At 36.4% G+C, this 14,332-nt stretch overlaps 3 protein-coding genes and 1 non-coding gene across 5 annotated transcripts; 1 reads left to right on the top strand and 3 right to left on the bottom strand.

Moving 5' to 3' along the window:
* Window positions 1,286-1,359, bottom strand: TRNAI-UAU. The gene has a single exon. It is a non-coding gene; the product is annotated as a tRNA-Ile (tRNA).
* LOC104742841 lies at window positions 2,741-5,682 on the bottom strand. The gene is made up of 7 exons (XM_010463898.2): window positions 5,100-5,682; window positions 4,573-4,758; window positions 4,269-4,450; window positions 4,026-4,171; window positions 3,655-3,934; window positions 3,245-3,559; window positions 2,741-3,155 (listed from the first exon to the last, which is right to left on the bottom strand). The coding sequence occupies exons 1-7, from the start codon at window positions 5,485-5,487 to the stop codon at window positions 2,907-2,909; spliced, it is 1,746 nt and encodes a 581-aa protein (XP_010462200.1). The 5' UTR covers window positions 5,488-5,682; the 3' UTR covers window positions 2,741-2,906.
* On the top strand, window positions 6,843-9,708 carry LOC104758664. Of its 2 annotated transcripts, none has more exons than XM_010463894.2 (8): window positions 6,843-7,411; window positions 7,484-7,591; window positions 7,686-7,768; window positions 7,954-8,387; window positions 8,474-8,637; window positions 8,750-8,835; window positions 8,938-9,068; window positions 9,163-9,708. In XM_010463894.2, the coding sequence occupies exons 1-8, from the start codon at window positions 7,088-7,090 to the stop codon at window positions 9,648-9,650; spliced, it is 1,818 nt and encodes a 605-aa protein (XP_010462196.1). In that variant the 5' UTR covers window positions 6,843-7,087; the 3' UTR covers window positions 9,651-9,708. The 2 variants fall into 2 exon arrangements, with proteins under 2 accessions (XP_010462196.1, XP_010462199.1); XM_010463897.2 differs by having other exon boundaries at window positions 6,844-7,411; window positions 7,484-7,574; window positions 9,163-9,650.
* On the bottom strand, window positions 9,872-13,102 carry LOC104742838 (probable E3 ubiquitin-protein ligase HIP1). The gene is made up of 7 exons (XM_010463893.2): window positions 12,955-13,102; window positions 12,587-12,726; window positions 11,383-12,076; window positions 10,910-11,304; window positions 10,707-10,811; window positions 10,379-10,546; window positions 9,872-10,282 (listed from the first exon to the last, which is right to left on the bottom strand). The coding sequence occupies exons 3-7, from the start codon at window positions 12,053-12,055 to the stop codon at window positions 10,136-10,138; spliced, it is 1,488 nt and encodes a 495-aa protein (XP_010462195.1). The 5' UTR covers window positions 12,056-12,076; window positions 12,587-12,726; window positions 12,955-13,102; the 3' UTR covers window positions 9,872-10,135.

Genomic DNA, 14,332 nt, shown 5'->3' with positions numbered 1-14,332 from the left:
ATTGGTAGCCAAAAAAAGAAAGAAAGAAAGAAGATAGAAAGCCTGAAATTTTTTTTTTAATCAAATGTTTGATCACTCAAAGTTATATCAATTTCTACATTTGGAAAATTATCCTTATCTTATTCGTTTCTGCTTCCTTTTAAACCTACTTGTTCAATTACACATATGATTTTCATATATATATATATATATATGTAGCTCTTGATAAAAATCTGGTTTATGTGAAAGATTAACCTCTTATCATTTTGGGGTGTATTTTTGTGAAATTAAAGGGGCATTGTTGAAGAAGACATGGATGGACTCACTCAATAATAATAAGAATAGGATAGCAAAGTATATGAAAAGGATGTAACCAAAATTGGGGAAAAAAGGTTGTCACCTTTAGAGAATGGTCCCCCTTTTTCTCTATCTCTTGTCAGATCTCAAGGTTTCATACAGCTGTTTGATCTTTTCACTTCATTCCATTTCATAATATATACTCTCTAAATTTTTTTGTCTAAGATTAAGAATCTTAAAAGATGGAAATAATTACCAAATTGCTTTAAACCTAATTGTATGCTTTAAACTAGCCCTGGGCATATTATCCGAACCCAAACCCGAACCCGACCCGAAGTAGGTGGTTCAGTTCGGGTTTTGTGTAAAACCCGATCCGGTTCAGTACCTCTAAGGTTCGGATACCCGATCGGGTTCGGATATTATTCGAACCCGAAATAAAACCCGAACTAATCTGAATTAAATGTAAAAATGCATCTAGGGGGAATCAAACCGAGTATCTTGGACATTTAAAGGTGCATGTTAAACTATTTTGCCATCTTAGTTTCTGGAATTTATAAAATGAAAAAAAAAAAAAAAAATTGTTCATAATTTTTTTGAGTTCGGGTATACCCGAATAACCTGAACCCAACCCGAAAATACAAAAAACCCGAACGGGTTCTATATACCTAAACCCGAATGCGCAAGGCTACTTTAAACTAATTTAACCCAATCTTCAAGATTTGGTACCTTTTGATGTTGTCTCCGTTTGTTTTGGAAACTACCCAAATTTGGATCCAATTATCTTACCAAATTTGGTCAGGCCAAATTAATGAATTTAGGAATCGAGAACCGAACCAAAAGTAAAAACTAAATAAAAGCCAGGATCCAGGACGGGCTCGATCTGGCTACCTTCGGGTCATAAACACCAATGATCTAACCAGTTGAGCTAGGGATCCTGACGGTAACTTTCTACGTTAATAAAAAATATAATAATACATTCCATCAAGGTTTAAATACAAGAAACGAAATATGGTCCCGGCGGGGCTCGAACCCGCGACCTTCGGCTCATAAGACCAACGCTCTAACCAACTGAGCTACGGGACCATGTCGTAAGTTTTCTACGTTCGTACAATATAAAGCAATTACTTCATCGTCGTTTGCATATAAGTTTTCTGAATCGAAGAGGCGACAAGTGAGAAGATTAGGAGCAGTAAAATAGTTCATCGTAAATTGGTAAAGATCAATCTCTAGATATGGATCATACATTAAAAAAATGTATAATATTTTATAAGAAAAGGTTATATTAGAAAAATGTTACTACAAAAGTTCATTATAAATATAAATTCTAAGCTCGCTCATACATTAAAAACATTTTAAAGATGAAGATGGAAGAGGAAAAGTCCAAGTTTTTGAGAAATTATACTTTTGTCGTTTAATGATTTAATCAACTTATAGTTATGTTTAACCATACAAATATATAATTGATTAAAATTTTATTAAAGCTAAGCCCAACAGTTTGTCAAAAAAGCCCAACGATCATATGTTAATATCTTAAAACTATAGAAAAAACTTAATAGAAAACGAGATATGAAAGAATCCAAGAGTTATATTTTTATTTGAAGGGTGTCAACAAATTTCAGAGGGGTGTCAACATGTTGGTTAGATATGTGCAATTAATTATTTTTATAAAAGCTAAATCAAAATTTATAATTTCATGGGTGTCATATGAATAGACATGTCAATTAGAGCCAAAGCCCACAGGCTGGTCCGACCCGGTCCTAAAAAATACCGGGCTCGGACTTAAATATATATGTCCAGAAAAATCGAGTTTTTTGGGTTCAGCCCGTTTGGGCTATAGGGTTTTTTAAGTTTAGCTCGACCGGGTTCGGACCAGCCCGAAAAGCCTTTTAACAAATATATTTGTACTTTTTTGTTAACATTTTTATTTGATTGTAATATTCAATTAATGATTTATTATAAATAAAGTTTAAATCTCTAATCCTAATTTTTATATTTACTTAATAACCTTGCTTAGTACTTTAAATTTTTTTATCTATGATATTTTATATGAATTATATATTGTTTTATTTGGTTAAAGTATAAAATTTTATTTAGTTTTAAACTTTTTATTTTAAATTAAGTTGGTTGAAGTGAATATAGATGAGTTATTAAAATTTTGATTGATTTGTTTTATAGTTTATCTTTAAACACTGTTTTTTAAGACTTATAAATTTAAATTATTGATCTGTAGATAAGCACAAAAAGCCCGGTAGCCCTCTGTTAGAACTGGGTGTAGATCTTGAAATATAGGCTTAGAAATATTTCGGACAAGACCGGACGCAAACATATACGGGCTTTACGAGTTTTGGGCCAGCTCAGGCCAGTCCGATTGACCCTCCCTAAAAACTTCTCTAGCTCCGCCGGACGAGTAATTCTTGGTTTCAATACCAGAAGAAGGTCCACAAGTAAAACAAGAAAGATCATATTAGCTTTAATAACTGTTATTTCAATATATAATCACTGATAAATCTCAGAAATTACTTTTTTAGGTTTTTACACTCTCAAATCCATAAACATAACGAGAATAAAAGAAACCACGCGAGAAGAAACTCACTCATGTGAACAAACTCTTTTAAACACAGCGATCATCTCTACGACCAACCAAACCAGTAATCAAGAATATAAACCAGACCCAAGGAGAATGGGTAAAGCAAGTAAGCTATGAAACATGTCCAAAGAGGATAAGTTGTGCGGAAACTCGCGAAACTGCCCATCACTAGACAAACGATGAGAATCACCAACACTTCTGATGAGAAGTTCCATGTTAGTCCTCTAAGGTAGACGATTGCTAAGAACACCGAGAGACACAGAATGTTGTTCATTGTCACTCCTCCACATAGCTGTACAAACAAACAAACACCAAGAAACTGGTTTTTAGTCTATGAAGTATAACGAGGCAGAAAGGTACAAGAAAGTGTGGTTTACGGACCTCGGAGAAAGTTAATGAGGCGGTTCTGATCTTTTTGCGGGAAGCGAAGATGATGGCAGAGACGGCTTCACTTGAATTGGTGGCTAATGGCAAAGCGATGAAGGAAATAAAGAAAGATGGGATCCCTGTTGCTGCCGAGAAGTTGTTAACTGTGTCGACTAAAGGATCAGCAAACGCAGCTGCAATGGCAGCTCCCAAGATTAGCAGCAGAGCTGCTTTAATAGTGATCCATTTTGGGTCTGCAACCTCACCGCCTTCCTCTTCGTTCTCACCATTTTCATTATCTCCCAACAGAGTATGCTCTCTCTTAGTTTGCTGTCAAAAACGAGATTAATTGTAAATGTATTTAGTTTAAAGACGTATTGTGACCATGTGTGTTCAATCAAATAGGGTTTCAACAGTCTCTCTACCACATGGAAATGGTCGAGGAATTTCATCGTTCGAGGACCAGCATCAGGACCAGCTGGACCAGCAGTTCCCATTGCCTGGAGGAGCCAATGTTTAATGCCACGTACAAACTCGTCTTGATCAACTTGCTCATCGAGAGTCTTGTCAAAATCTTGGAGAACTTTTCCCACAGCATCGTCCTTGTCAAAATCAATCTCCTCAAAGCTGATCCCAATGATAAGCGCCTTTAGTTCAGCCGCTGATAAGTGTCCGTCCTTGTTTGCATCAATAGTGTCAAACAACCTGATAAACCGAATAAACTTGAGCACAAGGTGAAACCGAGTAAAGTGTCTAAAAATTGTTGCTTTCTCCATGTACAGAAACCATGACTTACCTCCGAATGACATGTTCATCAGGCTGACCTTCATCATCAAGAAGCCTTCCCAAAGAGTGCTGTTTCAAGTGCTTTAGGATTCCTGATATAACATGCTTGTGCTTTGCAAAAGCAAGCCTTCTCCTTTGGATCCACGGTTGGAAGACCTAGATATCATCATACAAGGAATAATTATCTCACAAACAAGATACATCAGTACAATAGATACTTATTTGGAACTAGTGTCCTGAAAATTGGTGTTACCTGATATACACAGTAAGAGATTAACATTAGAACAGATAAAACTAGAGCAACCAACACAGACAAGTGTCTTCCAGATTGTGAGCCCAACATCTGCGGAAGCTGGACAATGACAAACGGAATGACTGATATAGCCATAATTCTAGCAGCATAGCTGGTCCAAACATCAACAGTTACACCAGAATCTACAAACAGAGTAAACACCAATAAGTAAAGGCTACATTTTCACTTTCTGTGTGTTCATCAAAGATTACAACAATACCGAATTTTTTTTTTTTGAAACTGTATTATATATTTTTTTTGTTACCTTTAAGACTGAAGCGTTTAGTGTCTTGATTGTTTACAGCAATAGTATCTCGAAGGTCACACTTGCCAACCACAGTGCAAGTTCCCCAGATAACAGTGAGAAGCATAACAGTGGAGCCAGCAAGCAAACCCATCCCCACAGAGACTTGGCTTTGAGCCGTTGCTGCGTCTCCAGAAAGTCCAGACACTATAAAATCCAAAAAGACAATGTTATAGCCAAAGAAACACACACAAATAGACAAAGACCCATCAAGAAGAAAGAGCAAAGACTATAACTTCACAAAAAAAAAAAGATTAAGACTTTTTCACTAAAAAGCACAAGGTGACAAGTTACAATCATCGTTTCACTATTTGGTTCCCAGAACCTGGCAAAACTCAATCAGAGCCAAACAAAAAATCACATTTTCTCACCCAAATAAATTCAAATTCCGCAAAACTCGGAACACAAGCATGACACTCTACAGATCGAAGGCAGCATATGAAATCTCAAAGATCCAAAAATTCGAAATTTCAAAATTTGAGACATACCCATGATAAGCATAGCGTCCGGGAGGGCGCCGAGCATGGGAAGGAACAAACCACCGACAATTCCAGGGCCAAGGATCTCGAGAAGAAGCTCACTCCCGGCAGAGAGATACGTAGCAGCAGTGAACATGAGAAACCCATAAACCAGAATCAGAAACACGTTCCCAAGAGCGGTCTTGGTACAGGGCATAAACCCGTAGGTCTGTTCACAAGCTTCTTCTTTCTCCTCTTCAGCCGAAACAACCGTCTTGATAACCGATCCGGAGCCGCCACCGTCGATTCCATCGGATATAAGACCGGTTGAAGATTGATGCACAGAGACGAATCTAGCGTAAGCGGATGAAGCGAAGATGAGAAGGAAGAGAAGAGAGATGAGAGATCTGAATCTCATGATTGATTACGAAAGAAGAATACAAAACCAAAAAAAAAAAAGAAGAGTAAAAATCAAAAGCGGACGTTCATGGAGAGAGTTTTGTGGATGAGTATTGTACTATGTATCGTTGGGGAGAAATAAATAAATCGGAGAGAGTACTAATAAAGTTGTGTGTGTGAGAATCGTGTGGGGCAGTTTGTGGGGGAAGATGGCGATTTGATTTACCGGTGATGAAAAAGGAAGCTGGAGGAAGATGAAGCGATCAGTGTCTAATTACCATTCTACCCTCCTCATTATTATTTATTAATTTCAAGGAGTACAGATGTTGTTAAAATAAGGATTAGTTATATGAAAGTTGTTTAGTGTAAGTTTATTAATAATATAAATTTTGGCCACCCCAAAAAAGATGCCAAAGTAGTGTTGTTACTGTAAGTTATTAAGTATGTAATAATATAAAATTTGTCCACTTCAAAAAGTAGAAGATGACAATGTGACAAAAATAAAAGTCTTGGGGGGTAATAGTACTTCCCTACAATTAATGGCTTTCCTCAAATTCAACAATTGAATTGTTCAGCATTTATTTATTTTATTTTAGCATTTTGAAATTTAAATATAGAAAAAAATCAACTCAAAAAAAAAAAGATAAGGTTATCATCAATTCAGCCGGATTTATTACGAATTTTAGTTGGGGTAGATATATCTACATTATTTTTGAGATTTTCAGTTATTTATGATGGTGTGTTTTTATTTTTTTTCAATACATGTTTCAATATTTATAGTAAAAAATTGAAAAATTGTTTTGACCTTAATCTTAACTTCAAAAACTTTTGGGGTCAATTTCAACTATATTAATGTAGTAAGCAGGAGGGGCTGAAAAATAAAAACAAAGTAGAGTAAGGGCGATTCGTGAAATATATGCTTGTTTACCTTAGAAACGTTCGTTAGTTAGTCATCATAACCGGATTTGATTACGCGGCCACACGTGTAATATTAAGCTATTCTCAAGGGCACAAAATCAAATATTAGTCAATTTTGCCGACATTGTAGATACCATAAAAAATACATTTCCTATTTAAATATCCATTCTTCAAAATTCTTCATAGTTCATACTATTTAGAATAAAATCAATTCGTGTTTTGAGTCTTTTGACCAAAAAAGGGCGATGATGACGCGACGCGATTCTGCGTTTGAGTAAACGCTAAAACCTCGGATGTGAGAGATTCCAAAACGTCACGTAGTTTTATTATCTTTAAAACAACACGCATGTTTGGGTAATTCGTATGATAAGAGATTAAACAATTGGGCTCAGTCAGTTTAAAAAGCCCAAAGGCCCATAAAAAAAGAGCGAAATCACAAAAGCTCAAAAATCCAGAGGTATTTTCATCTCCTTCCTTCTCTCCCCTCACTCCGTTTCCATGGCGGTCGGTATCTGATGGTATTAGGGTTTTGGATTCTCTAATTCTTCCAAAACCCTAACATCATCTTTTGTGACTTTTAAACCTATCTTACAACTATTCCTCAATATCCTCCTCCTGGGTTCGACAATTCTCGCCTAAATCGTAACCTCCAAGCTTCTGGGTATTGATTTGATTCACACGAAGATTTGGGGATAAGGACAATGGTAGAAGCCGAAGATAAAACTGATAAGTTTGAAGACATTAAAGCTATTAAGCGTCGTCGTGTGCGAAGCTCAGATATTGTTGACTCTATCGTCTCAGATAAACAAAAGTTCAAGAGAGTTCATCTCTGTAGGGCAAAACCATCTTATCTTCTGAGTCTTGGACCAAAGGCAAGCAGAAGTGAGTATCTCAATAGATTACCAGGGATCCTTAGTGAGTTACTTCGTAGGAGAAACTGGAGTGATGCAAGTCGTGTGCTTTCTGTTCTGATGAAAGGAACTATTAAAGATCCTTGTCCGAAGATGAACCGTCTCAAATACGAGGTCTTTTGAGTTCCAAAGTTTTTGCCTTTATATGATGAAATGGTTCTTATTGTTTCTTCTTTTGTTTGGCAGGCTCATATACAAATTGTGAATCACTCGGAAACTAAGAAAAACAAAGCCGATGAGATTGGAAGAATATATGATACTTGGATTGGGCAGATTGGTAAACAACATAAAGAGGTTCCTTTTTAGATTTGTGATTCGTTTACTTATTGTGGACATATGAGTCTAAGGCTCGAGGATAACATTTGAGTTACTTGGTCATTTTGGACAGGAGAGACTCTTGGTTTGGTACGAGCAAATTTGTCATTTTATTGAGCATGATATGAACACTGATGCCAATAGTGCTGCAATCAGGTACGATTTGATATCTTCTTGAACTAGTTTATAATAGGATGTTGGGGTTTCTATAGTTTGCATTTGATAGTTCCAGTGCACATGTTATCTTGTAATTGTGTATGTTGATAGTCTTTATGTTTACAATTTTTATCTGCTACGTTTCTGCTTGGGTTAATATTGAACTCTGTTTTATCTTTTGGTAGCTTGATGCAGAACCGTGATTTCGGAATGCTTCCACGGGCCAATCTTTTTATAGGAATCACATTCTACAAGATGTGGTGTAGTAAATTCTTGAAGGAGTTACAGCCTGAAGAGGCAGATGACAACGAAAGTGTATCCAATATGTCGGAATCAAGATCTCAGGATAGTCGTGTTGAGGGTTCAGGTAGGGATGAGTCGGTTTGCTCTGCGGCGGCAGAGGTTTCTGCTAGAAACGATTCAGAGACTTCCGTCATGTATTGTAAAAAAGATTCCCATTTGTCCATCAGTGACTCAGGAACAAAAATGGATACCAAGGTAAAATTAAAGAGTACTCCGCATGTTACCACTTCACCACAACTCTATGCAGCCTCTGAAGAAAACGAAGGCTCTTTGCGAGATGGAGCTGAATTTGATCCCACCGTTATTAATATTCTTGGTGAGTACTGAGAATTTCTTTTTGCATTACGCTATAACCCATAACCGCTTCTGTTGAATCTATGGCTTCTTTTTTTTCAATGTTAGGCAACATGGATCCATGGTTGCTTCCCTTAAAACCGCCAGAAGATCCTGATTGCTACATAAAGATTGTCAATGATGCTTATTATAAGGATGCTGTCAAATATATGCGGCATACTCTTCAGTCCCCGCCTCATGTATCTTTGGCTGCATTACATCCACTTGTACATGTAAAAACTGATTTAACTATTTTTGCCTACGTGTCTCATAATGTCCTCATGTTCATCCCTTTTATGCTGGAATGTCTCGCACTAATTACATGTTTGTTTTTTCCTTTTCTAGCTTCTGTTATTTGGAGGTCATGTAGATGAAGCGATGAAAATGGTCGAGGAGATGTGCAAGAAGGTACATGACATCAAACCTTTCAGGTACAAAGATATATTTTTCATTCTCTCACCCGCCTTAGGAATTTAGAATCTGGAAACAAAGGATTTTCTGAAGTGGCTTTTGGTTCTTTTGTTCAACTGTAGGATTAAGGCCCTAATGATGGAGAAGTTTCATCGTAACAGCGACATGCTTGCAAAATCCTATGAAGATATCTTAAAGATTGATCCTAGTTGTGTAACTACCCTTAAGAAGCTTATTGGAATGTGCATGGAAGGTACTTAAGATCAATCCATCAGACACCTTTTAGTCTTAAGACCTTGAATCCTGCGTAAGTTGTTAATAATACCATCTGTTTCATTTACCTGTAGATGAGTATAGTAGAGAGTCGCTAATGGAAATGATAGCATTGCATGTAGAAGCTTCGTTTCCTGAGCCTGAAATCTGGAAGGAGTTAGCCTCTTGCTTCAGTCACTTCTTTGAGAATCTTGATGAAGACAGAATGTCTGTATGCCTCGACGACAGATCTGGAGATAAACGGAACCAACAAACATATTCTGTTCGATACAACCCGACACCAAAAATGTTCACCAATACAGTATGGGCTCTTCGGGCTAAGTGGTGGCGGAACCGCCATTTCTCCCCGGGAATGCTCGAGACAGAAATAAAAAACGGTATGTTGATAGGAGATTGGGAGATGATGAGTTACAAAGCGGCATGTGCAAGTCACATCTACGGACGAGACTTTGGTTATGTAACAAAAGTTTACGAACTGTTGAAGAATAGCAACAACAGAGAGTTTTTCAACTTCTTGCGAGAACACAGAAAGAACTGGAACAAGATTTACAATTTTGAATAGTGTTACTTTTTTTGCCAAACAATTTTGAGTGTGTGAACCCATTATTTTTTTAGTTTTACATGATAGAAGATATATCGATTTTGAGTAAATATAACACTTTAGAGTCTTGAGTGTGTGAATTTGTAAAATAATATGCAAATGACTAATCAAGATAGATCATTAAAGCCTAAGCAAATGACAAGAAAACATGAGAAGTATAACTGTTAATAAGACAAAGAACCTAGTGTAAACAAATTAGCCTGTACACTTATCATTATCACGTAGCCAAGAAACCAATTAAAAGATGACAGTTTTTGACCATTCACACATATTTTATGTGCACAAAAGAACGAAAAGGAAAAAAAAAGTAGAAATTTACAGAAAATTCTTTTGGAGCTGAAAACAAACCCAAACTCTGTTTTCTTCTCTTCTTTAAAAGTCTCCTTCTATATATAAATATATATATTTATAAACCCAATAAGATTAGATGATAACCATTCTTCTTCCTATACCTTTCTCTTCTCCATAACCAGTGCCTCTGATTTACAGATTGGGCAAACGTTCTTCACAATCAGCCATTTCTCCAAGCATTCCGCATGATACTCGTGCCCACAATCCAAAGTCGCAATCTTTTCTTCGTTCTTGAAGCTTTCCTGTAAAGAGATATATTGAGAGGAATCTTTAGCGCTCTAAATTCAAGCCTTGTGCAGCCATTAAAAAGTTTTGAGAGTCAGTGGGCTATTTTTTACCTGACATATTGTGCACGGTTCAGTTTCTAAATCTTTAGTTCTTGGAGACGACGACTCTATTTCATGGTTGATTCCAGAACATGTTCTTGTTTTCAAATGATTCTTAACATCTTCCTCTGGCAAACCAGTGTTTACGGTTCCAATTCGCTCACTCAACGCAAGAAGGTCCTGTTCAAACCCCAGATTTTGCAAGTCAGATCAACTAAATGATCACAGAAAATTGCATTGTGGATTCTAAAGCTCATACTAAACCCAAGATCCTAAAAGACGGCAACTTTTAGCTCCTAACTCTGATAACTACATCAGTAAAGAGTGATGATGGGCTCACCTCGTAAGACATTTCCTCGATATCCAATCGCATATCTCGATGATGATCAATGTGATTGTTTCCAGAACCACCAAGGAAGTCACCAAACTCCAAAAGCGCAACTTCCTACACACATTGAGGAGAACCAAAGATACAGAACCTTGAGCAAAGACGGAAAATGGAAAAAGATGGGACAGAAAATTTGAGGCAAGAAAGTTACATACATCATCAGGCATAACTCTAAGCCGAGGAACTCCTCCTCCACGGTGTTGTCTAAGAGTTGCTACAGGTACAGAATCATCTCGTTGATGATGCTGGTATATCCGAAACCCGGTTGGTTGAACCGGACCCACATGACTCGAACCCATCTCTGAGCCCGGGGGACCGCTATTCATTGTGTTCTGAGGAGTAAAACCCCCAGGAGGAACTCTGTATGAGGCTGAAGAAGCCATGTGAGGATATAATCTGGCGTTCTGGCCTCTCACGCCTTGTACAGGAGGAGGTGCCGGGTGGTGATGATGACTATAATAGTGGTCCCTCGGGTTTAACTGTGAAGGATACATAAATGCTGTAGGGTTTCTGCTACTAGACTCTATGGAACCAGCGACAATGTTACTACCTGAAAGGTCATTCAAAGATAGATAAATAAGATTACAAAGTTCAAAACTTTAAAAAGAGATTGTGTGTTAGTAGGTACCGTGCATGTAAGGTGTGTGAGGCCAAAAGGAAGGTGAGCCATCAGATCTACCGTGGTGCTGATCATACCAGATTGAGCCAGGAGGTGGAAAAGGATGATGACCTGCATAGTTTCCTGGAATGAAGTTATTTGGAGCATGAGGAGGAGGAACAGGGTTCACTGTAACAGCTCCTGGTCTGTTCCTAGCGCCTCCAAAAGGTGCTATTGTCTCCGGTGTGTTGAATGGAGCTGCTAAGGTACTTAAATATGGAGGTTGTCCGGGTATTCCTTCAGCGTTCTTTCGTTTATATGTCCCTCTTGTGTGATCCATAAAATGAGCATTTCTTTCGTATTCAAGATCAGGACTTACTCCAACTACACCGTGACTGCTTGAAGATGGTAACTGACCCGGAGGAGCCTGAAATGCCACATAGGGAACGTAGAAATTCGTTGGAGCACGCTGATGAGGATGATGCTGGTACTGAGGAAGCCCGTAGAACATTGCTGAGTTGTCATAAGCTGGGTCTTGAAGAGAATGAGGTTCTAAATTAGGAACATTTGCAACCATGGCAGGGATATTAATATCCGGTTGTTGGGGAAAGCTGCCTAAAAGGATGCAAGGTTCTGGTTGGAGAGAAGCTTGAGATTGCTGCTGCTCCATTTCTAAATCAACAGTCCTATTTCTTTGTCCCATTTCGCTTGCTGCAGAAGCCCTCTGATAGGGTTTTGTATTCATAGAAACATCAACAACCAATGGTGACACAACAAAGCATACAACTGAGTAAGAAAACAAACATCTTGATTCCCACCAATGCAACATTTTCACATCTCAAGCTGATACTAAAACAAAATTAAGCCATCACATTGTCATATGCACATGTAAACTGCTGAGTTTGGGAAATAAGTAAGGAAACCAAAGCAGACAAAACACATGGGTCTCCTTTGATTCAGCCTCAGAAACCGTATTCTCGGAGGATTGCATAGTGCATTCCCAAACTCATGGTAACATTCTCAATTATCATTTTTTCACCAAAATCAAATGGAAAAAAAAACAAGAAGACTAAAACTTTAGCTGCAGAAATCAAAAACCACATGCACAAAACAATAACAATGCAAAAAAGATCATAACTTTCTTACAAAAACAAAAAGGAAACTAGCCACACCCATCATGCCTAACTAGAATCAGGAGCAAAAATTAAGCAGAAACAAAGAAGAAATTTCTAACCTTGAGAACATTAAGATTGTGAGAGAGAGAGAGAGAAAGACAAAAGCTTTCAAAGGGGGCTGAGCAAACAGCAGCAAAAGACACAAAGAGAGTTGCTAAATTTTCCTGAGAATCCGAAACCAACAAAAAAAAGAAACTCCCTGCAAAAAGATAAAACCAAAATCAAATGATGATCAAAAGAGATTACAAATTCATATAAACAAAACTGACCAAGAACAATGCAATTTCTTCAGATAAACTTGATGAATAACACAATTATCAAAAACTCACCAAATAAAAAAAAAATTTCCCAGGACCAAAAGAGAAACTGGGAAATATATATTTATTAAAAAGAGAAGCTAAGAGAATCCGATTAACGTGATGATTACCTGATTTTAGAGGTTTAATCAGCGAGGGAGAGAGAGAGAGAGATCCAAAGAAAAAAAAGAGAAGAGAAGAAAGAGGAGGTGAGGGAGAGAGAAGAGAAGAGACGTCGGTTTCTTGATTCTAATTTCTTCTCTCACTGTGACGGAACGATGAAAATTGCTTTTTTTTTATTTATTTTCGCATTTATCTTTTTTTTTTCATTTCCTATTTTTTTCATTGGTTTATCTTTTTTTGCTTCGTATATATTTTTTAAAAATAAAATAAAAAGGGTAAAATCGTGTCCTAATTATAGATTTAAACGACGTCGTAATTATGTACAAAATTCATTAATTGACGGACTTTAATTAGTACACACTTTTGATCTCATTATATCTTTTAGTATGTTTTTGGTGTTTTTATTATAGCTGATTGATGAAGCATGCCAACCATTAATTAAGAATGATTTATTAGCTAAGATATGATCAAAGTTTTAAATCAATGTAGATTTTTTTTCAATAAAAAAAAATACTAAAATGGATTTTGTTATTCATTAAATGATCCACATTGAGATGTTTTTGTTATTTGTTTATTTATTCCATTTTAAATTTTGTAGGCTTTTTTTTTCTGGAGAAGTGTATAAGTGAAAGTTTCTGAATGTGTTTATCTATATATATATATATATATATTTTTTTTTTGACAACGAATGTGTTTATATGCATTAGATAGATTTTGAGCAAAGTTATTAATTGTTTGGATTATTTTTTTGTTAAGACAAGCTTTGGGGAAGTGTCCCCATGTGCTTTCTTTGTTGAACCAGCTTGACACCTAATTATGCCCAATATTAATTTAGAATTTATGGCTACACAACTTTGTGAACTATCTAAAATGTATGTACGTACATACACACCACATCCCATCTCTAATGCGTTGTATAGTTATCTAATTTAATGATGTGTATTCTCCTCGTTGGTGGAACAGGCCTTAAATTTTTTGTTTTGTTACTCCCCAAAACTTTTTTTGATTATGTCATAAGTGTCATATGTTTTTATAAAATTATAATTCCCAATGAATTGATTGGTTTATGTTTTTCATCATATACTAGTTTTAGATTCATTAAAATTGCATATCCATAATCCAAACACGTCATTTTAAAATGATGGCTCTTACTTCTTATTGATCTTATTTCAAATTAAATTACATTTGAAAGTTTGTAACCAAAAACTACGTCAACTTTGAGCTACGATATACGTTTTGACTTTTTCTTGTCAAACATATACTAGTAGAATGAATTCGACATACACTTAATCTATGACATCGTTCTTAGTGTATTTGATTGATATGCCAACAATATATCTCGAATTCATCGTCACTTGTTTGTATAATAATCTAATAGTAAAAAAG

The sequence above is a fragment of the Camelina sativa genome, chromosome 14 (assembly GCF_000633955.1).
Source record: "Camelina sativa cultivar DH55 chromosome 14, Cs, whole genome shotgun sequence".
Classification (NCBI taxonomy): domain Eukaryota; kingdom Viridiplantae; phylum Streptophyta; class Magnoliopsida; order Brassicales; family Brassicaceae; genus Camelina; species Camelina sativa.
The sequence above is the reverse complement of the archived record's forward strand: the minus strand, read 5'-3'. Positions and strand labels throughout refer to the sequence as shown.